Below are 23,874 nucleotides of genomic sequence, written 5' to 3' on the forward strand. Positions count from 1 at the left end.
TCCTTGAACACAGAATGCTGTGTACATGAAATCTCAAAATCCAAAAGCATTCTTGTCTACCCCACCCCATTTTTAGGGAAGGAACAACTGGGTGGAACGTGACCAACAATATCCTTGGTTTCTGCCAAACCCACTGCCTGAAGAAGTGTGGACGAAGGGTCATGCATAGAAAAGACACTGTGACCAGGACCTGAATGGAAACTGTACAAAGAAATCAATTATTAACAATTCAAGTTTACTAAGAAACTTTTTGTCACTAGTAACTACTTTTAACACTTTCAGTTACAGTAACACCCTACCGTAACAAGTTAGGGTACAAAATTTCCCATCATATAAATTGTAATATGTTATTAGACTAATAAAAAGTCTTTCGGTGTATAAAATACAAGCTAATGATACTCAATATTACACTGCTCACAATGGGTAATTCCATACATATGACTGAAGCTGGATGGAGGCTGGTGGCCATTCACAAGCCTTGTCCAAATCTATAGTGTTGGGGGTGGCAGTATTAATGTGATTCTGTCAATGAATGTTTCCTGAAATTAATTTTATTAAGGCGACTTGCAGGATTCCTCTTGAGTATGTTGTTACAATTTAGGGAACGGACTAGAATTTTCAAATATCTGTCCTGATTAGAGGGTTTTTCTCCACTTGGTTCAGTAATCGCCAGGGACCTATTAGAAGCCACACACAGCTCTACACGGTAGAGCCGGAGTGGCAACCAACAGCCCGCCCTGTGCGCAGGGCACCCTGCAGTTGGCATTGACCGTCTGCACTATACTTCTGTTAGTTCAAGTCCTGCCCAGAAAACCTTCATGTTTAAGCCTTCTCTCCCAGGAAAAGGGCAATGATTCTTCTCGAGTCACATCTTGAGAGGGCCCTCAGGGTTCTGGTGTAACTACTGACCATATTTATAGAATACAAAGAGGTCACCTCCCGGCTGAAACTTGCCAACACTGCCTTTCTACAACTTCTTTCCCATGAAGATGCCTCGGAGCTTCTGAGGCCCACAGGAACCTCCCATGACCCCTGGGACAGGACTTTTCCAACAGAGGTGAAGAGGTGGGTTCTCACTGAGGCCAGTTCCACACCCCCAACCCCTATAGATTCCCTCCTGCGTGGACCCTCTGGTGGTAAACAAGATGTGATCTCTGGCTGAAGCCCTTACAACATATGTCACATATGTAGGGCCTCTCCCCCGTGTGGACCCTCTGGTGGGTGTGGAAGTGCGAGGCCTGGCTGAAGCCCTTGCCACACTGCTGGCAAGTGTAGGGTTTCTCTCCCGTGTGCACCCGCTGGTGGGCGCTGAGCCCCGCGCTCCAGCTGAACTCCTTCCCGCACTCCTCGCACTTGAAGGGCTTCTCGCCCGTGTGAATTATCTGATGGACTTGAAGGTTCGACCTCTGGCTGAAGGCCTTGCCGCAGGTACCGCACTTAAAGGGCTTCTCCCCGGTGTGGACTCTCTGATGTGCCTGCAGGTGCGAGGCCTGGCTGAACCGCTTCTGGCACGCGGCGCACTTGAACGGCTTCTCCCCGGTGTGGACGCTCTGGTGGGCCTGGAGGTTGGAGGCCTGGCTGAAGCCCTTGCCGCACTCCTCGCACTTGTAGGGCTTCTCGCCCGTGTGCACGCGCTGGTGGTTGTGGAGGTTCAGGCTCCAGTTGAAGCGCTTGCCGCACACCTCGCACTTGTAGGGCTTCTCCCCGGTGTGCACGCGCTGGTGGGCCTGGAAGTAGGAGCTCTGGCTGAAGCCCTTCCCGCACTCGCTGCAGCGGAAGGGCTTCTCGCCCGTGTGCACCCGCTGGTGGCTCTGGAAGCTGGAGGCGGAGCTGAAGCCCTTGCCGCACTCCTGGCACTTGTAGGGCTTCTCGCCCGTGTGCACGCGCCGGTGACTGTGCAGGTTGAAGCTCAGGCTGAAGCGCTTGCCGCACTCCTCGCACTTGTAGGGCTTCTCCTCCGTGTGCACCCGCTGGTGCGTGTGAAGGTTGGAGCTGCAGCTGAAGCGCTTCCCGCAGTCCGCGCACCTGTAGGGCTTCTCGCCGGTGTGGATCCGCTCGTGCGCCTGCAGGTGGGACCTCTGCGTGAAGCCCTTGCCGCACGCCTCGCACTTGTAGGGCTTCTCGCCGGTGTGGACCCTGCAGTGGATGTTGAGGTCGGTGCTCCGGCTGAAGCCCTTGCCGCAGCTCTCGCAGCGGTAGGGCTTCTCCCCGGTGTGGATGGGCAGGTGGGCGTACAGGTGCGAGGTCTGGTTGAAGCTCTTCCCGCACTCGTGGCACGAGTAGGGCTTCTCCCCGGTGTGGACGCGCTGGTGGGTCTGCAGGTTGGAGCTCTGGCTGAAGCCCTTCCCGCACTCACGGCACCAGTAGCGCTTCGTCCCCGGGAGGGCGCCCGGCGGAGTGGGGCGTGCTGAGCCGTGAGCTGGGTCCTTCTTGGGCGTCCTGTGGGTCGGGGACTTCCCGCCCAAGTGTAGCCGCTGATGAAGCTCCAGGCTGGTGCGGTCACCGAGTCCTCTCTCACCCTCATTGCTCGGGTAGGCTTTCGGTCCAGCCTCAACGATGCTTCGCTGGGCTAGTGGTGATGCCTTGAGGAGGTCTTTGCCACACTCTCTCGTGCCCTGAGCCTTCTCTCTTTGGGGCACTGTGTGGTCGTCATGGTGGGGGGAGATACGTGGGAAAAAGTCAACACATGGAGCAAACATACAGATCTTGTTCTTCATGGAAGTCAGCTGACAACCCCTCTGGTAATTCTGGGTCTCGCTCAGACAGAGTTTACTCCAGGAATTCAGAGCTCTCCCAGCTGGAAATGCTTGATTTTCAATAATATCAGAATGATCCTCTATAAGAGTCACAAAACAGCTGCCTTCCATGGAAGCCTGAGCGGACACTCCTGCAGGGGAATTATGTTGTTTGGGGGACTGAGAACTCTTCTTTTGAGTATTTATCACAGAGTCTTGGCTTTTAGTTGATTTGCTCACAACGTGTCTCCTGATTTGCCAGCATGAAAGCTCTACCCGTGAAAGGCACCTCACTCCTGTGTCCTGAACAGTTGCCATCTCGTGATTCCCGCCTCCTGAAAGGGAAAGAATAAGGAATTAAGGAAGGAGAGCATGGCATCACCAAGACGGTGGGCCAGGCAGCACCAAGCCGTTGCTCCCGCCATGGAAACATTCAGTAAGCGACTAGGGAAAATGCCTTCATCAGAGTTCCGAAAAACAAAGGCCTACAGAAACCAAGAGAACATCAATGAAGAAAAAGCCACATTTAAAAAAGTATGGCAGGGGAGTAGAAAAAAATTAAATAATTTTTAAAAAGTGCTATTTGGGATCAGTTGAGAGTGAGATGTGCCCATATCCTTGGTGGATGCAGACAAGGAAGAGACGGAGGGTCTGGACTGAAAAACAGCCGCTAGAAGCCAAGACAGACACGGAAGCGTGACACCAACACACGTGATTTACCCAAAAGAATGAGAAGAGGACAAAGATGAATAAAACAGAGGAGAACCCGCCCCCAACAAGTGATTGTTAATATACTGTTTCAGTAACCATATTGTGTGGACGCAGACTCCCCTATAATCTCTACCCGCATTCACACAGAAGGAAGCAAGAGGCATACAGATTGGGAAGGAAAGCAAAGAATATATTTGCAAAGGTTATGAATCTACATAAAGAAAAGTCTTTAGGAATATACAAAAATGCGTTTAGAATAGGTGAATAGAGGAACGTCACAAGCTACAAGATGGTACAAAAATCTGGGGCACTCTTTCTGCTCCCTTCTGAGGTCTGTGTCAGAAGTTTTCTCTGTTTTCACTTTAAACTTTTGCTGCACAAGAAAATAAAATTATACAAAAATATATTCAGATGTAATAGAAGTAATTGGAAAGTGGAATTAACTCCATTTATATAGCATCAAAAAAAACCACTTCTGAAAAAGCGACATACAATTCCTATACACTATATGCTATAGGTGAGTGGTGATTTGTAACAGGTGTTTCATTGTCTTCCGTGGTTCCTGGCTCACGGCTCCTAAGGGGAAAGAAAATGGGAGTGTCTTTTGTTCCTGGCTCACGGCTCCTAAGGGGAAAGAAAATGGGAGTGTCTTTTGTTCCAATACTTGGTTTTTTACTTTGTTCTAATATTTTGGTCTCTGTTCCTGAAATGGCTTCAGAGCCCTAAGGGTGAAATGGGTGTCTTATTATTCATAACAAGCCCAGGATGCTTCATGAATTGATGAATAAGTCCATTTAGATCTTCACATTTACTCCGTTGAATTCTGTCTCGTATCAGATCAGTAGCAGCAACAAGATCCCCAAGCAGAACTTCTGAGGGTGTTCTGGGTCAAGAAGAAACACAAGCACGGCGTCGGGAGAGCCATTCTGAGTTCACTGTCTTTCTCGCCATTTCTGGGGACTGGTGGTACATGTTGCAAGTGTTCCTGAAATTGTGTGTCCTGGCTTGAAATGTTATAAACATTGTCTGTCATCAAAACTGAGGCTGAGACAGAAAGGACTGCACCCGAGTCTCAGGGAAGCGCCCTTGCTGACCTTTACACGAAGGCAGCAGCAGCATCTGTTTAGTGTGGTGTGTGTGGATGAAGTGCACTCTGCTTTTGTAGAGAGCGACCCCTCAATGCCAGACTTCTGTCACCCTGACATCCTTGTCACCTGGCAACACCCAGCTCCTGAATCAGACTGAGATGCGCGAACAATGGCTGTAAATTCAAGGGATAGTCAGGGCTCCAGGAAAAACCCCAGGTGGCTGCTTGATCTTTCCAGCTCCCTGGAAAACCCCACTGTTGGTGTCTGCATTCCTTCACTCACCACAGTGCGTTTTAAGAAAAACCCGTAAGTCAAAACTCTCTGTACAGCCTGGTGACTACAGTTATAATACTGTACTGCATATTTCAAAGTCGCTGAGAGGAGACCTTAAGATAGGAGACCTTAAAAGTTTTCATCACAAGAAAAAAAAATTCCATGTGGTGATGGATGTTAACTAGACTCAGTCATTTTGTCACGTATACAAATGTTGATTTATTATGTTGTGCACCTGAAATTAATGTTAATTACCTCAATTTAAAAAAATTTAAAAGAAAAAGTAAAACAGGCCTCTAGGGAGGACAAAAACTCTTTGTCCCTAGAGGCCTCAGACCTGCTCTTTGTGGATCCTCTGACTACTCGGCAGCAGCAGGGATTCATTCAAGGGCCCCTCACTGTGGGTCACTAGGCAGGATGTCTTCCAGGTGGTAAAGCCTTTCCCGGCCACAAGACCAGAGCCCTCATGGCGGCAAAGAAACTGTTAGAGACTGAGTTTCCTGCTTGGGGTGCACCTTCCAGTTTCTAATGATACAGGCACCCACATCAACCGGGCAAATCACATGAAAACCCTACGAACTTCTTGGAAGGATTGCTGCCCTGTTGACCTCAATCATCAGGCAACGTTGAAAGAATTTAATGGGAAAAACAAATTCAAGCAGAATTAAGTGTTAATTATGGGACAACAGAGGCTGGGGAGGATGCTCTAATGTTTTTTGTCTTTCCAGATTTAGAGAGACCTTTTTCTCTTAGGTTACCTATGACTTAACAGCAATCTGGTAAAATATACTTTTGTTAGCAAAAATGAGACATCTACTTTAAAAAAAAATTTTTTTACTTATTTCTTTGGTTTCACCAGGTCTTCTTTGCAGCATATGAGCTCTTACTTGCAGCATGTGGGATCTAGTTCCCTGATCAGGGATTGAACTCGGGCCCCCTGCATGGACAGCAGAGTCTTAGCCATTGGACATCTAGCCCCAAGACATCTATTTTGTATCCTTAACTGATCCTTATAGAATTCAGGAAGTCTCAGTGACTATCCTTATTTTCCAGACAGTGTATCTGTTCACATAAATTCAGTAAGAATCTGTTCTCCTGGTGACAGGACACAAATTGAAACACCATCATTTACCCAGGCTTGACTGGAATATCGTATTTGAGAGACGGGTAGATTTGGACGTGCCCACACAGCTTCAAGGAACTGCCTGGAGCAACTGAGCTGGTACCTGGCTTTCAGGCCTCCAGGAAAGCAATCTTAGAAAAGATTTAATGTGATCAGTCACCTTTCCTGCTGTGCTTATATAAACAATCAGGCCAAGTTTAACACAAACAAATGAGCTTTACTGCAATCATCTTTGGTTAAAGAAAAAAGGGTGGGGGAGTAATTATAAAGAAAAAAAAATGGTTTTACCTTTGTGGCTATTAAATTCTACTCCTGCTAATTGTCTTGGAGCTTTTTTCACATATGTGTAAACTGGCCTGGATCCTGAACTTTTCTGGTTTCCTCAAATATCTAACTCTGATTCAAATTAACACTTCCAATTTTCTCCCCCCTTCTGATTTGGAATCAGGAAGAAGAAAAGCAGCCCTCATGCCCCTTCAGAAAGGGCCTCACCAAGTGTGCTTATCCACTGCCCCTTCGGGGAAACTAGAAGGTACGCTGGGGACCTCCCGACCACAGTGACACAGGCGAGAGGCAGCTGACACCAGGGTAGACAACTGCCTCAGCCCAAGGTGCCGGATCCAGGCTTTAACTAAGCGTGAATCCTGTTCTTTACTCGGGCGTTGACCTGGGGAGATTATACCATCACTTGCATCCCCCAGGCCACAGCTAAGGGGGTAATGCCTGGAATTTAGATTTTGTCCTAGCCTTATATAAAAGTTAACAGACCCCTGGTTTGAATGATAACAAACAGATAACGGTTCTTACAAATGAATCCACTAATGGGCCGTCTTCACAGAAGTGGTTTGTGCCCTGACAAGGCTCCTCTTTCTCTGGGGTGACTATGCTTCTCCTCGGGCCTGTGGATGCCTCAATGGTGGCACACAGCTGGGTAATGCTGGTCAGTTACATAACCATGCCCCCTACCTGCTCTAGAAAGGGCCTACCGGGAGGCTTTTCCTGATTCAGGATCCGCTTCCTTTGGCAGGGCCCTACTTCCCTGATTAAGAGTAGATGTAAGTGAGGCTGTGATCAGAAACCTTAATTCTTGAAGAGACTGCAGATTCCGTTGCTATGACACTAGCTGCCTAAAGAAATATGTGGACCTTCTGGTCGAGGCTGCTGCTAATAGGATTGTTGTTTAGTTGCTTAATCGTGTCCGACTCTTTGCAACCCCATGGACTGTAGCCCACTAGGCTCCTCTGTCCATGGGATTTCCCAGGCAAGAATACTGGAGTGGGTTGCCATTTCCTCTTCCAGGGGATCTTCCCAACCCAAGAATTGAACCCGCATCTCCTGCTTAGCAGGCAGATTCTTTACCACTGAGCCACCTGAGAAGCCTGCCTGACAGGATGGCCCTCGATTATCTTCCCGCTGAGTGAGGCGGTATCTGCGCTGTGGCCAGCAGCACTTGCTGCACCTGGGTGAACACTTTCAGAGAAGCTGAGACGCAGGCACAGAAGACCACTGAGGAGGCCACCCGGCTTAAGATGGCTCCATGCTATACGCAGAAAATCCTAAAGATGCTACCAGAAAACTACTAGAGTTCGTCAATGAATTCGGCAAAGCTGCAGGAGACAAAATTAATACAACAAATCTCTTGCATTCCTACTACACTAACAACAAAAGATTGGAAAGAGAAATTAAGGGGGAAATCCCATTTACCACTGCATCAGAGGAAAAAGATCTGTACTCTGAAAACTGTAAGATATTGATGAAAGAAATCAAACAGAAGACATGATGATGGAAATTCTCTGGTGGAGTTTAAAAAAAAAAAGATGGGTGTTAAAACTGAACTCATTTTTAGCATGTATACCTCAGGTTGGTGCTTTTGTATATGATTATCTTAATCACATTCACACGTTTGGAATTAACTGATTTTCTGTATGAGATTCTTCCACTTCTGCAGTAGATGCTGCACTTGCCAGGAGATGGCAAACAGGCAGCTTAGGGGTCCATGGAAACGCTAACAGGGACTAGTTTTCAGGGTACAGATCTTTTTCCTCCTCAATCATCACGCACGGGAATGAACCCGGCCCTTGGCAGTGAAAGCACGCAGGCCTCACTACTGGTCCACGGGGAATCCACAAGGTGGTGCTTATAATACTAAGGACAAATTAAGAGTAAAACCAAAGTATGCAAATTAAACTTAGAATGGCAGAAGGTTCATTTCTGTAACTTCTTCTCTGTTCCTACACAGAGCCGCCTCGTCGACCCAGCTGCAAGATCTGTGACTTCTATAAATGTCACGTTTGAAATGTAGAAAACGTCACTGAGGCCAAGTGATTGTTTAAGCACCAGAGAGGGGCAGAGAGGGTGAGGTGACTGCCTGCCTGGCTGGGAATATGGACTCCACACAGAAAAAAACTGCTAAAACCAGTAAGTGAATTCAGCAAAGCAGCAGGGTATAATGTTAACATACAAAGATTCGGTTGCATTTCTAGCCACTGTAGAAAACAGTAGGGAGGTTTCTCAGAAAACTGAAAATGGAATTACCATGTGTGTCAGCAACCCCACTCCTGGGCATATATTCAGCCAAAACGAAAATTCAAAAAGATACAGGCACCCCTGTATTTACAGCAGCACACAGCCATCGACAGATGAACGGATGAAGGAGATGTGGGGTGAGCACGTACACAGAATAGAATACTGCTCAGCCGTAAAAAGAACGAAGTAATGCCACTTGCAGCAACGTGGCTGCAACGAGATTATCACACTAAGTGAAGTAAGAGAAAGACAAATACCACACGATGTCATTTATGTGTGACATCTGAAATCCGACACAAATGCACTTATCTATGAACCAGAAACATGGACATAGAGGACAGAGTGGCGGCTGTGAAGGGACATGGGGGGACGGAGGGATGAACTGAGAGTCCAGGGTCAGGAGATAAAGCTTTTATATACAGCATGGATAAACAAGGTCCTACTATATAGCACAGGGAACTGTATTTAATATCCTGTGATAAACCAAAATGGAAAAGAATTATGTAGAAAAGAATGTGTGCATGTATATCTCAATCACTTTGTTTACAACAGAAAATACAACATTGTGACTCAACTATACTGCAATTAAAAAAAACCCAAATTAGTTGCATTTCTATCCTCAATGAACAATTTGAAAACAAAGAAAAAAATTCCATTTATAATACCGTCAAAAAGAATAAAATACTTAGGAATGAACCAAGGAGGTGAAAGGCTTGTACACTGAAAGCTACAAAACGCTGGTCCACAGATGGGGAGATTTAATACTGCTTCACCAGTGCTACCCAGAGGGATCTACAGATTCAACGCTATGCTTGTCAAAATCCCAACACAGAAATAGGAAAATTCATCTGAAAACTCATACAGAATCCAGGGACTCTGCTGGTGGTCCAGTGGTTAAGACCCTCTGCTTCCACTGCAGGGAGCTCGGGTTCCATCCCCACATGCTGCACAGCGCAGCCAAAAAATCAAACAAACATGAATTAAGAGTAAAAGGAGCGGCCAGGGAAGGCCGTGGGTGAGACACCTTCTGAGCAGAGGATAAGGGGTCGGAGGTCTGTGGGCTAGCAGCCTTCCGGCCAGAGGAAAAAGAGGAAACGATCCTCGTGTACAAACACAAACCTCGGATGTGAGAACAGAGGACATGGGAGGGGATGTGACAGGAGGGAAGTGCAGGACGGCACGGCTGGGCGAGGGGGCCCTTAAACACAGCGGCCTTTTCCTAGTGGAGTGGATGCTGGGGGCGGTGCGGGAGGACCGGAGCGCCAGACTGTGCGGTGACTGAGCTCTTCAAAGGGCCGCTCTGGCTGCCGCATGGAGAAGACACAGATGCTCCAGACAGACGCCGGGGAACGGCCCGACCGCGCTGTTCTCACCTGAACACCCTCCTCTCTGGGGCTGGATCTCTGTCATCCAGAACTCCTCTCTCTCCAACTCAGATATCATGTCTGGCTTGGAGGACTGGTGCCCTGAGAAAAAAAAGGTGGGGGGGGGGGGAAGTACTGAACAATTCTGGTTCCAATCCCATGATGAACATTTTTCATCAGACCCACTGTGAAAAATACATATAGTCTCCTTAGTGACTACCCCACACAAACTACTGAAATAAAAGCCAGAATGACCTGGCTCTCGTTGTGGTCATCACATCCTTTGTAGACTCCCACACTCCTTACTGTAAGCACTGCAGTTACCGCTACAATGTGCACCATTCTGGCCAAGGGGCTCTGATGTTGCTACTTTATTCTACATTATGGTAAGAATGCTAAAGCAATTTACTAATTTCATGATGCACCAATGGATCAGGACCCACAAGTTTACAAAAGATATAATAGGAAAGGGTTTTGTGTGTGTTTTTTTTTTTTGGCTGCAAGGCATGTAGGATCTTAGCTCCCCAACCAGGGATCGAACCCACACCCCCTGCATTGGGAGGCGAATTCTTAACCACTGGACCACCTGGGGAAGTTTCAAGGAGAGGGTTAAATTTGGGATTTAAAAAAAGCAAGCTATAATATGAAATAAGGAGCCAGGTGCAGTCAAGCTCGACTGTTCACACAATTCATTTACAAAAGACTAATGTTTACCTTGGAACAAAGACTAGGAACATTTTGTCTCTGTTTTCCAAAGGGACTGGAAAACTGGTCTCTGAGGAGTCCCAGTCTTGAAGTAGCGGGCAGAGGGCCAGGGACGCTACTAAACATCCTAAAATGCTCAGGACAGTCTCCATGACAGATCATCTGGCCCCAAAAGTCAGTAGTGCCGACGTAGGGAACCCTACGGGGGTGATGCCAAGTCACAGGGCGCCATCCTCACCCACGGACAGCAGGTTCCGGAAGTTCTCCAGCATCACGTCTCGGTACAGCTTCCTCTGGGCCAAGTCCAGCAGCCCCAGCTCCTCCTCGGTGAAGGTCACAGCCACATCCTTGAAGGTCAATGCCTCCTACGACACCAAACACATGTAGCCTCAGTCCTACAACCAACTGCCTTTGAGGGAAGAGCAGCACGGAGACGGTGGAGATGACACATGGGAAGCTGTTCCAGATTCTAAGTGACCTGAACCTCCTTTTAGGAGACAGTTTCCTCTTCCCCTTCCACAGTCACACCAGAGACGCAGGGAGTGGGAGGGGGATGGTGGAGGAAGGAATGAAAAAGAAAAATTCTAAAACCTTCCGTGCACGCAACACAGCGCCCTTTGTATGGTCGTGTCTCTAGAAATGTCGTCCTTCAATCATGGTATACATGCATTTTACAATTTGAAAGTGCCACGTTTTGTAAGAAATATTGAGTTCATTGGCTCCCAATAGTATTTAACAGTGCCCATCTCCTCCTCTGAGTGGGCAGTACCACAATTTTGTCAATGCCTGCCCATCTAACCAGCCTTCAGCACCTCGAGTGGAGGCAGGTATATAGTTCATTCTGTCTCAGGAGCGTGCCGTATCTATCAGTGCAGCAGCGTTCAGTGCCAAGGTGAAGAACACAGGTTTTGGAGACTGAATGCTTCAGTTCATACTCTCTGGCTCCACTTCTAACTTTACGGTCTTGGACAAGTCACCTAACTTTTCAATCCCTCAATCTCCTCATCTGCACAAAAGAACATCAGGGACTTCCCCGGTGGTCCAGTGGCGAAGTCAGAACTCCCAATAGAGGGGGCTCAGGTTCAATCCCTGGTCAGGGAACTAGATTCCACATGCTGCAACTAAGATCCAATGCTGTCCAATAAATAATTACTTTTTTTAAAAATAAAAAGGCGACTCACCATAGGGTACTTGAAGGGATTAAATGAGAATGTGCAAAAGATTTAGGATAGTACCTGACACGTGTCATTAAATAAATATTCAACAAATATCAGCCACCACTATTCCTATTATCATTATTTGTGTCTGCCTGGTACTTCGCCCAAGTGAAAAATACATTTAATCATTCCAAATAAATGATATAAAAATTTAAGGATTTAAACCTATTGAAGATGCTGCAAAAACAAACAATCATATTTTCATATAGACCTCAGCCAACCTGTCTGGTTATTTCCTTAGGTTAAGTTCCAAGAAGTAGCAACTGTCTATCAAAAAATATGCACCTCTAGGGACAAAGGTCCATCTAGTCAAGGCTATGGTTTTTCCAGTGGTCATGTATGGATGTGAAAGTTGGACTGTGAAGAAAGCTGAACACCGAAGAATTGATGCTTTTGAACTGTGGTGCTGGAGGAGACTCTTGAGAGTCCCTTGGACTGCAAGGAGATCCAACCAGTCCATTCTGAAGGAGATCAGCCCTGGGATTTCTTTGGAAGGAATGATGCTAAAGCTGAAACTCCAATACTTTGGCCACCTCATGAGAAGAGTTGACTCACTGGAAAAGACCCTGATGCTGGGAGGGATTGGGGGCAGGAGGAGAAGGGGATGACAGAGGATGAGATGCTGGATGGCATCACTGACTCGATGCACATGAGTCTGGGTGAACTCTGGGAGTTGGTGATGGACAGGGAGGCCTGGCGTGCTGCGATTCATGGGGTCACAAAGAGTCGGACACGACTGAGCGACTGAACTGAACTGAGGGACTTCCCTGGTGGTCCAGTGGTTAAGAATCACCTGCCAAATGCAATACTCTAAAGCAATTATCCTTCCAGTTAAAAAAAAAAAGAATCCACCTGCCAAGGTAGGGGATAGTAGTTCCATCCCTGGTCCGAGAAGATCCCACATGCTTCTGGGCACTAAGCCCGTGCACCACAACCACTGAGCCCACGTGCCTAGAGCCCCTGCGCTGCAACGAGAGATGTCACCGCAGTGAGAAGCCCGTGCACCAAAACTAGAGTAGCCCTCGCTCTCCGCAGCTAGAGAAAGCCCGAACACAGCAAAGACCCAGTAAATAAAGTAATGTACCACAGGGCCGCAAAGAGTCCGACATGACTGAGCGATTGAGCACAGCACAAAATAAAACATTTTTTAAAAAAGAAAGAATCTGCCTGCCAATGCAGGGGACCCAGTTTCAATTCTTGTTCCAGGAAGATTCCACACGCTGCGGGGCAACCAAGCCCTTGCACCGTAAGTACTAAGCCCGAGCTCCAGAGGCCGTGCTCCACAAGAGAAGCCACAGCAGTGAGAAGCCCGCTCACCGCCTGCAGGCAGCAACAAAAAAGACTCAGCAGAGCCACAGATAAACAAATGAGACTATTTCCCTAAAGGTTTCGCTCATCTCTGCACTTGCTCTGACTGGAGTCCTGAGCACTGATGTATTAAACAACTAGTTGGCACATCTGGCAAAGAAGAGGCAGGCACTTAGAAAAGGCAGGACGTGAGGGGAGTGTTATTTTTGGAGTCCTCCAGCCACCGGCCCTGCCAGGTGTCTACACGACTCGGCCTCAGGGCCCAGAATAGAGCAGTCTCTTCTCCTGGCTCTCTCCATTTACCCTCATCCAACTCCTGAAAAGATCTAGCCCAGGCAATGGAAACTCTGGTGTCAGCTGGGGACTGAGCAGATTTTAATAGGAAACTGAAAGCTCACAAATCTGTTAAAATGCAGCTGTATTTTAACTGTATCTTAATACAGCTAACTGTATTTTAGCTGTAATGCAGACACAAGGCATCTATGGTAAAGAACCCGCCTGCCAATGCAGGAGACTCGGGTTCAATCCCTGGGTCGGGAAGATCTCCTGGAGAAGAAAATGGCAACCCACTCTAGTATTCTTGCCTGGAAAAATTCATGGACAGAGGAGCCTGGGGGGCTATAGTCCATGGGGTCACAAAGAATCGGACACGACTGAGCACACACACATATCCTTACACAGTTGCTCCATAGAGTAAATGTCTGGTAAGTCCCTGATGCTACTAGACTCTCCAAACTCAAGTGTGTCCCTCTAAAATATATTCATACAGCAATGAATAAAACAGACACTTAACTATAATAGATACACATGTAACTCAGAATTACAGAATCTAGTCTTTCTTGGAACTTCCTTGGTGGTTCAGTGGCTAAGACTCCACGCTCCCAATGCAGGGGGCCGGGGTTTGATCCCTGGTCAGGGAATTAGATCCCACATGCTGCAACTAAGACCCAACACAGCCAAATAAATAAATAAATTACTCAAAGGAAAAAAAAAAAACCTCTAGTTCTTTTTGTCTGAAAACAAAACTATTTTCTCTGAGTTCAATATCAGTTGGATTCTGTTACACTAAACCATATTTTAGACAATTTAGACACAAAACTTGAGGCTCCCCGTGAGAAAAATGAGCTCTGAAAATTTTAGAAAGAAAATGGCAGAGCACTCAGAATTCCTGTTTGGGAAGAAAGGTTATATGAAGGAAAACTGTCACTGCTAACATTTTGAAATGGTAAAATTCATTGTTTTTTAGTTGCTAAGTCGTGTCCAGCTCTTTGCAACCCCATGGACTGTTGCCCGCCAGGCTCCTCTGTCCACGGGATTCTCCAGGCAAGAATACTGGGGTGGGTTGCCGTTTCCTTCTCCAGGGGATCTTCCCGACCCAAGAATTGGACCCAAGTCTCCTGCCTTACATGTGGGTTCTTATCACTGAGTCACCAGGGAAGCCCTTTGAAATTCATTAACCACATAAATATGGACAACAGGGAAAAATATTAGGTAAATTATGGAAAGTGATATGACCATTTAAGTTGCAGGTGCTATACAATCAAATTTTAAAAATCCCAAATGGTACTGAAACTATAATCACAAATCTATACACGTAAATACAAATGAAAAGGAATGTGGGAAGATGAAAACTGATTTGTAAACATGTTTATAATGTGAGAGCTATTTTTTATTTTTTAACAATATTAATTTTGGAGACATCTCTAGTGGTCCAGTGGTTAAGAATCTACCTTGCAATGCAAGGGACTCCAGTTTGATCCCTGGTGGGGGAACAAATCCCACATGTCGCGGTGCAATTAGTGAGGCCCATGGGTCACAAGTACTGAAGCCAGGAGCCATGACTAGAGACTGTCCTGCAATAAAACATCCCATGTGATGCAACTAAGACCTGATGCAGCCAAGTAAGTATTTTTTTAAAAAAATATTCTCACACCATTATTTGGAAATAAAAAGCAAGGGCCTGTCACACAGTTCCTCAGGTGCCTTTGGTTCCCTCTTACCTTTCCTGAGCAGGAGAAAACCATGTCCAGTCTTTGTGAAATGAGATGTCATTTTAAGAAACAGGCATATCCGACTCACCTGGAGTTTGGTCATTTTTTTCTCCCTCTTCCTTCTGGGGAAAGGCCGAGTTCTGGGAAGGTAAAACTGGGGAAGGGAAAGAAAGCCACGGTGAGACAGCTGCCGGGATGGCTGGAGCACGTGGGGCTAAATGTACAGGAAGAGGGTCCCCTTTCTCTCGGCAATCGCAGTGATGACATACCCCGTGAGAACGGAGCTAGATTCCAGCTCCCTGGGCCCCCCTTGGCCAGCTGCCTGAGTTCATGAACAATCCAGAAACAGCCCTACCCTAAGTGTTTCTTATAAGCTCCCAGGGTATTCCTGAGGCTGGCTATCAGAGGAAATGAGATGCAGACAGGCAGCACCAACAACTTAATGGGGCCAAAATGTCTGGGATCCAATTCCGGCCTTTCTGCTTGTTTTCTACTTGTCACATAAACCTTGAGCGGGCTGTTAATCTCTCTGATCTCAGTCCAGTCTACTTGTAAATAAATGGGCACAACAGCGCCCTAACTCCCTGTGGCCTGCAGCTTCCGACAAGAGGTCCTCTTAAGACTCATAAAACTTCCACAGAAGACGGATCTTAGGAAACACTGACTTCACAGATGATGGCTCCTGAGTTTCCCTCACTTTCAGAAAAAAGTCTAATTTGGACAAGTGGTCTCACAGGTGATTTGTGCTGTTGTTAATGAAGGTTAAATGGTCAAGGAATTTTCCTCCTTAATAAGCTTAACTACTTGCATGTGTTGTTAAGCTGGAGGCACTCAACTAAGTTTCTTCTAGAATATGCATGAAGGTAAACAATGACAAATAAAAACCTAAGACTAAGAAATCATGCTTCATTTAAATTAATGACACAGAGTTGTTACACAATACTAGGCATTTTAAAAAATTAAGGCCCGGCTAGGCTGCAGGCACCGTGCTAAGCTGTGAGCAGGATCACTCTGAAATGAAGCAGGACCCTGTGGTCCCTCCCCCGTATAGTCTCAGCCTGCCTTTTGTCTGTGGACAAACTTTAGCCAAAGAAGAAATTTAATCAGAGAAGTGAGAATATGCAGAAAAAAAGGGAAAAGAGTCCAAGGAGAACAAATGATTAACAGTTTGGTCATTAAGCACAGTCAAGGACCTTTAGCTCCTTCTCAGCGGCTATAGGTAATATTCGGAGTTGTATCCTGTGAGCGAGCTGTCTTCTAGCTACTGGAACCTCCACCAGGTGGAAGAAGTTAACTACATGATGACCAGACTGTGGCCATGACATAAGCTGCCATCCCAAGAACTGGCCTCAATGAAATGGGAACCAACCAACCCTGGAAGTGAAGAGTAGCTGTACCTAAAACAACTAAGATGATGCTAGTCAGACCACTGATGATCAATTTCCAGATGACTGTCACAGCTGACTGTGCTGTTACTGCAGGTCGTCCCCTCCTCCCTCTGTCTATAAAAGATCTTGCCCACTGACTGGGGGTGGGGGTACTCAGTCTTTGGACAGGTATTCCTCTCCTTGCCAGCATCCAAAATAAAGCAAACTTTCCTTTCCACCAATCTGGTCTCTTTACCGGCTTTTGAGAAACAATCAGCCAGACTCCGCTGTTATAATTTCTCTGTCTGGGATAAGCCACAGAGGAGTTTTCCCTGAATCCAGCTGAAAACAACTTTCCTTCCTAAACAAGTGTCCAGAAAGAGTCCAGGAATCCAGGACCAAACCCACGGTCAGTGACGAGGGAAAGGACAGCGGGGCTGCTGCTGGAGCTCCGACCCCATCTCCGCTCGCAGGAACTTCCCAAACAACAGGGCGCCTGAGTGTTTAGTGGACTTTATGGTAACATCCAACATCTTACCGTACTCAGCCCTGTTCTTTTCAAATATAATCTCAATCCTCAGAAGACCACCACTACGAAAGAACTAACCCGAGGAAACAGGCAGAGAGATTACACAAGCCGCTCAATAATTTGCCCAAGAAAGCGACAGAGCTGGCCCCTGGTTCCCCGAGGACGGCTGAGGGAGCAGAGCGCGGGAGACCCTCAAACTCGACGCAGGACGCGAGCCCGCCCCCAACTCGCGACTCCAGGGGAGCGCCGCGGCTCCCTGCCGCTCCCCGCCGATCGCCGAGGATTCCCTGCCCCAGGAGCGAGGACCGGGTCTCTGCTGGCCCCACGCAGAGGCCGGCAAGGATTGCAGGGACGCTGGGTTAACTCACCTCCCGGGAAGCAATCTCGGCCCCAACCTGGCCTTCCCAAAGCGGAAGTGCCTTGGGCTATACACAGTTCCCGGACTACACTTCCCAGAATCCCCACGAAGCGCCTCAGATTTCACGCAACTCCCGGACTACATTTCCTAGAATGAAGTTCGCCCCTGCTTCCCACCAGCTGTCTTGGGTTTTGACTGGAGAAGGTTCGGATTTAAAGTCGCAGGTGCTGGACCTGTCAAATTCCTTTCTGTTTTATTCAGTTATTAAAACTCATGAGAAAATAATGCTGTAAATGCGAACTTTAAAAAAATGCAGCCGTATAAGAGAGAAAAGCAAGGCTTGCGCTACCAAAATAAATTAAAAAACAATTTTTTTAAGGGAAGACAAAAGGTAGACTAAGAAATGAGAAATATAAAAGTAACTTAGGCTAGGCTGCCTAACACAGAACTTATGGAACACTGGATTTTTCACTTGCTTCGAATTCTGGCTCCCCAAATATCGGCAACAAAATTTGTTAATGAGACAGAAACGTAGTTTATTGCTTACCGCAGTAAGGAAGAACACCTCCACAGAGCTTCAGCACTTTGACGGTGTGCACAGAGCCCGGAAGCCAAGGTTGGAATTTACTGATAATTGGAAGTTCGATTTAAGGTGAGTTTTTCAATGCAGAAGAGGAATGGGATTGCTTGACGGTCAGGATGCTGTAGTCCAGGACTGGTGGGAGCAGCAACGATTTTTGTGAGGTGAGGAAACTACAGCTGAAATTGTTGACCCTCTCTTTAGATGAGATGGAAGAGTGGATGGGTGCTTGTGGAAGTTTCTCTAAAACTCAAGCCATTTACTTGGGCAAGAATCTTTTGGAATAATAATGGCATGACAACAAAACTTACTAGTTATGTACTCTTGCCTGGAAAATCCCTTGGACAGAGGAGCCTGGTAGGCTGCAGTCCATGGGGTCTTGAAGAGTCGGACACAACTGAGCAACTTCACTTTCACTTTTCACTTTCATGCATTGGAGAAGGAAATGGCAACCCACTCCAGTGTTCTTGCCTGGAGAATCCCAGGGACAGGGGAGTCTGGTAGGCTGCCGTCTATGGGGTCACACAGAATCGGACACAACTGAAGTGACTTAGTAGTAGTAATAGTAGTTATGTTAATATAAACAGTAAATTGTAGGAGGGAAGGTAGGGGTCACCAACCAGCTGGGGGTTGGTATTGTTAGGGGAATCACTGACTGAAACCACCCACCCTGGCCAGACATCAGAGTAACCACTTGCACGAGTTACCAGGACCAGGAGGTCCTGGTAAAGAGTGCAGAACTGACAAGCTGCCACCAATCAGAAGACTTCGAGAAAGGTCAAAAGGAGAGAGAAGACTCCAGTCCACATGTCCTACCAACCTCCCAGAATCCTTCTGGTTGGAATCCATCTTGGCTGAGTAATGTGAGCACCACCAGGAAGGATCCTGAGTAGGAATGATTGGCCAGAGACAACCTGGAAACTAACCCAATTACTATAAAACCCGAGACTGAGAGCCACGTGGCAGAGCAGTCCTCCTGGGTTCCCTTAGCTGCCTGCTCTCCACCTGGGCGTCCCCTCCCAATAAAGTCTCTTGCTTTGTCAGCACGTGTGTCTTCTTCACATCCTAATGAAAGTTGGATGTGCTGGCCAAGAGCCTGGCAATGCAACCAGGCTGCTGAGACTTACTCCTGGCTCTGCCATTTCCTGGCTGTGTGACCCTCAGTACAAGCCATTGTTCAAGGAACCTCTCTGTGCCTCTCTTCCCTCTCCTGTAATGGATGGGTCATATGAGGATTATGCAAGCTGATACGTGCAAAGCGTTAGAGTCTCTGCCTGTTAGTAAGTGCTTCATAGCTGCTAATAATTATCATCATTATGATTAAAGTCACCATGTGATACATACAGGAACCACACATTTAGTGCTGGTTTGTTTCTAAAGAAACGTGTCTTAGATCATGAAAGTATTATCAATAATTATATGTCTACAACTCGATAACAAAAAAACAACCAACTGAAAAATGGGCAGACCTAAAGAGATATTTCTCCAGAAAAGAAATACAGATGGCCAATAGGCACGTGAAAAATATGCCCAACATCAATAATTATTCTAGATATGCAAATCAAAACTACAATGAGTTACTACCTCGTGCTGGTCAGAATAGCCATCATTAAAAAGTCTACAAATAACAAATGCTGGAGAGGGTGTGGAGAAAAGGGAATCCTCCTACCCTTCTGGTGGGAATGTAAGTTGGTGCAGCCACTATGAAAAACAGTATGGAGGTTCCTCAGAAAAAAAGTCGACTTACCATATGATCCAGCAACTCCACTCCTGGACATATACCCAGACAAAACTATCATTAAAAAAGATACATACACCCCTATGTTCATAGCAGCACTATTCACAACAGCCAAAACACAGAAACAAATGCCTATCAACAGACGAATGGATAAAGATGATATGCTACATGTATATATGCAATGGAACACTACTCAGCCATAAAAATAACGCCTTATGCAGCAACGTGGATCCAGTTAGAGATTATCATACCAAGTAGGTCAGAAAGAGAAAGACAAATACCTATGATATCACTTACATGCGGAACCTAAACTATGGCACATATGAACCTATCTACAAAACCAAACAGACTCAGGACAGAATTGTGGTTGCTGGGCTGAGGGTGGGCAGTGGGAGGGGGATGCACTGGGAGTTTGGGGCTGGTAGATGCAAACTATTACATTTAGTATGGATAGATAAGAATGTTGGTTAAAGTTGCTGGCCCCTTGGTCATAAAACAGTGGTTACCAAATATGTAAGCAGTTATTGTATTCTTTTTTTAAAAACTGTGCCGCATGTCTTGCAGGATGTTAGTTCCCCAACCAGGGATTGAATCCAAGCTCAGCAGTGAAAGCACGGAGACCTACCTAGTGGACCACCAGGGAATTCCCAGTTATTGTATTCTTAATTTCCATTCACTCAGAAAAAAACAGTGATAGTTTTGCTTAAGAATATACTTGATGAAACAGTAAAAGTTATTAATTTTACCTGGTAACTCAGGTAAATTAGGCATTTGTTTATGGACAACACCCTTTTCTTGAAAGAACTGGGAAACTACAGTTGGTTACATCCAGGTATTTGGCAGAACTTTTGGAAGTGAGCACTGGCACTTCAGAGAAAGTTACTGTCAGCATCTGTTGCCAATGACCAAACTTATGCTTTCAAGAAACTATAAGGGGCTTCCCTGATGGTCCAGTGTGAAGACACCACACTTCCACTGTAGGGCGCACGGTTCAATCCCTGGTAATCCCTCATGCCATGCATTGTGTCCAAAAGAAAAAGAAAAAAAAAAGTATCAGAATTTTGGAAAATTTGTGTCGCTAAGAGCTTGACAGGTTCCCAGTGCTTAAAGACTTCAGGTCTTTAAAGATAGAACTTTTCTGATGAGATGGGTGATGGTATGGACAAATGTGATTTTTTAAAGGTATTATGAAATCAATAAAACTCAGTCATTTCGTATTTTCCATATGAGGGATGCATAATTTCACAAAACCACGAATAGATAAAAAGACTCAAAAAAGTACAGGACAAACCAAAGAATTTTAATGGAATAGAGTAAGAAGATACTCTGAGATGGTTTCAGGTTGTACACTGCAATAACCTTAAGAAACTATCACATACGGAACTTGGGTGCAGTATCAAAGGTGAGCATTACCTGTAAAGTCTATCAATCTTTTCTTTCTTAATTATAACTGTGGGGCTGGGTTTTTGTCATTACTTCAACCAAAATAATATATCACCACAGGTAACAGAAGATATGAAAATCCAGCTTTTTTTCTCATAAAAAACAAAAAGATTTGCAAAAATGTAAAACATTGCTACTCTTGTTAAATTTGTTTTTGGAAATACCGTTTTCTCATAAAAGCTAGTTCTGTTATTGGTTTATTTTAAAAATAGACTAATCAAAGTTTTAAAGTAATTTTTAAAAAGTATTACTATTCCTAAACAGTAAATAACACTTTTCATCTGGTCACCCTAAATGTAATTTGTATAAAGCCCTTAGACTGGAACTTAACTAAGGTGTAACTACTGGCATCCCTCACAACCAAATAAATAGTGCGAGTATCTTTACAGGAGAAGAATGCCAAGTCCTACTCACATGGGGCCCTGGGCCAGGAGCCGAGGGGTCAGTCACTCCCTCCAGTTCAGTTGAGTCCGACTGTTTGCAACTCCATGGACTGAAGCACGCCAGGCTTCCCTGTCTATCACCAACTCGCAGAGCTTGCTGAAACTCATGTCCATCGAGTTGGTGATGCCATCCAACCATCTCATCCTCTGTCATCCCCTTCTCCTCCTGCCTTCAATCTTTCCCAGAATCAGGGTCTTTTCAAATGAATCAGTTCTTCGATTCAAGTAGCCAAAGTATTGCAAGGAAGTGACCACTCCCTTCACGTCAGTGCAAGTCCTTATGAAGTCAGGGCTGGGGAAGGAAAGGAATTTGTGAAATATCATCATGGCTCAAATGAACCACAGAAGGGCTTCCAACGCTACTAGGAAAGAATTGCTATTAATCCATTTTATAGATGTGCAAACAGGCATAGAGAGATTATAAAATTTATGCAATATTACACTGCTAGAAAATAGCTAACAGATGGGAGAGGTTAGCTGGGGGAACTGAGCATGGAAGGGACTGCAACCCGGGCCCCGCGCCCAACTCCGTGTGAGGATATCTCCCCAAACTCTAGCCGACTCCGTCTAATTGAACTAAAAATGTCGTCCTTACACCTCAAACATCCTTTTTCTCCTTAAACCCACAACCGGTTTGCTGCTGCTTGCAGAGCAACTCTTAAGTTCGGAAAAGTTGCCGGAAGCGAAACTGACAATCACTACAAAGGAAGAGTTAGTCACAACCTCATCCGCCTGGGCCGGAAGTGCCTGCAACTACCAGGTGCCCTAGATCAATGTTTCCCAGAATACCCCGTCACGGCCCTTTGGGAACGGAAGTGCCTGGGACACCACGGAGTTCCAGCACTACACTTCCCAGAATGCGGGAGGAGACAACATCCACTGCCCGGGCCCTCTGGGCGGAAATGCCCTAGAGTATTCTGAACTCCAGAGAGGTGCTTCCCAGAATGCCGCGGGAGACCGCTGTCCATGGTCCTGCCAAGTGTTTGTGGCTAAGGGGAGCGCCTGGACAACACTTTCTACAGTGGCCTAGGGCAGCGAAGACTACAGCCCAGTCTTCTAGGACGGAAACGTGGAATACTACTCTAAGTATCTGGGTTAAATTTCCCAGAGTCCTAGAGGGGAAAATATTCGATAGACATGGTTGTGGAGCCCAAATGGCACCAAAAAAAAAAAAAGCTCTAGCGGACTGAGCACCACTGACAGCTTGCCTGACCAGAAGTTTCTTTCTCCAGTTTCTAGAGTGGCTGCAAGGTAGTGCTTACTGTCATGAAGCCCTTGGGTGTTATGAATAAGTGGGTTCAATTTGGATGAATTCTGTGCTGCTGACTGAGCCCAGTTTTCCCTTTTATCACTCCCCCCTCTTTTTTCATGTAACTGTGGTGTTGCAGAAGACTCTTGAGAGTCCCTTGGACTGCAAGGAGATCCAACCAGTCCATTCTGAAGGACATCAGCCCTGGGATTTCTTTGGAAGGAATGATGCTAAAGCTGAAACTCCAGTACTTTGGCCACCTCATGCGAAGTGTTAACTCATTGGAAAAGACTGATGGTGGGAGGGATTGGGGGCAGGAGGAGAAGGGGACGACAGAGGATGAGATGGCTGGATGGCATCCCTGACTCAATGGACTTGCATCTCAGTGAACTCCGGGAGGTGGTGATGGACAGGGAGGCCTGGCGTGCTGCGATTCCTGGGGTCGCAAAGAGTTGGACACGACTAAGGAACTGATCTGATCTGATCTGATCCTAATAAGCTATTGTCAAGAAAATACCTTGTATAGGAGAGAAAAGTGAAGCTTGAACTATGGGAAGAAAATAAAAATTGTTACAGAATGGGAGCAATGTGTGAGTTAAAAATGGAGATCTTGAAAGAGGATTGGCCTGAACTGCATTGGAAAATTTAAGGAACACAAGATCTCAGTCTTACCTCGACTGGTTTGCCTTCTTTGTTCCATGTGTACCTGGATGCATCTGAAACTTCTACCAGTGTCAGCTGGTGTAGACTGTTGATTCAGAAGTATTCAGTTCAGTTCAGTCGCTATCATGCCGACTCTTCGCAACCCCATGGACTGCAGCATGCCAGGCTTCCCTGTCCATCACCAACTCCCTGAGCTTGCTCAAACACATGTCCATTGAGTTGGTGATGCCATCCAACCATCAGAAGTACTACGAAATCACAAAAAGACAAATGTTCATTAGGTCATAATGCAGAAGTATTTAAAATTCCCAGCATTTCCTTAGTCTTAATTTCTCACTTTAAAAGTGAATGAAAGCTACACTGGCAGGGAACTGGAGTAAACACTGCAACACTTAAAAGGGTAAATCATATATAAAATCTTGAGAATATTTCTTTTTAATCTTGAGATATCACATCACCTACT

General features: G+C 46.1%; 1 protein-coding gene across 9 annotated transcripts; it reads right to left on the reverse strand.

Annotated features, from left to right (window-relative positions):
* Positions 1-214: 214 nt before the first annotated feature.
* ZNF235 (zinc finger protein 235) lies at positions 215-23,544 on the reverse strand. 9 transcript variants are annotated; one of them, XM_059877570.1, is made up of 6 exons: positions 23,421-23,509; positions 21,471-21,791; positions 15,130-15,195; positions 10,764-10,890; positions 9,830-9,922; positions 215-3,070 (listed from the first exon to the last, which is right to left on the reverse strand). In XM_059877570.1, the coding sequence occupies exons 2-6, from the start codon at positions 21,651-21,653 to the stop codon at positions 1,104-1,106; spliced, it is 2,436 nt and encodes an 811-aa protein (XP_059733553.1). In that variant the 5' UTR covers positions 21,654-21,791; positions 23,421-23,509; the 3' UTR covers positions 215-1,103. The 9 variants fall into 9 exon arrangements, with proteins under 9 accessions (XP_059733553.1, XP_015313689.2, XP_002695131.4 ...); XM_015458203.3 differs by lacking the exon at positions 23,421-23,509 and adding an exon at positions 22,095-23,402; XM_002695085.7 differs by lacking the exon at positions 21,471-21,791 and having other exon boundaries at positions 23,421-23,499.
* Between the last annotated feature and the right edge of the window lie 330 nt (positions 23,545-23,874).

Source organism: Bos taurus, chromosome 18, assembly GCF_002263795.3.
Source record: "Bos taurus isolate L1 Dominette 01449 registration number 42190680 breed Hereford chromosome 18, ARS-UCD2.0, whole genome shotgun sequence".
Classification (NCBI taxonomy): Eukaryota; Metazoa; Chordata; class Mammalia; order Artiodactyla; family Bovidae; genus Bos; species Bos taurus.

Coding starts and splice junctions, on each gene's coding strand:
- ZNF235 (XM_059877570.1), bottom strand. CDS start 21,653: ATGACAGAGGATGAGATGGTTGGATGGCATCACCAACTCGATGGACAT. Junction 15,196..21,470: donor CTCCTGGCCCAGGGCCCCAT/GTGAGTAGGACT, acceptor TCCCTTCCCCAG/TTTTACCTTCCCAGAACTCG. Junction 9,923..10,763: donor CCGGAACCTGCTGTCCGTGG/GTGAGGATGGCG, acceptor TTTTTTTCTCAG/GGCACCAGTCCTCCAAGCCA.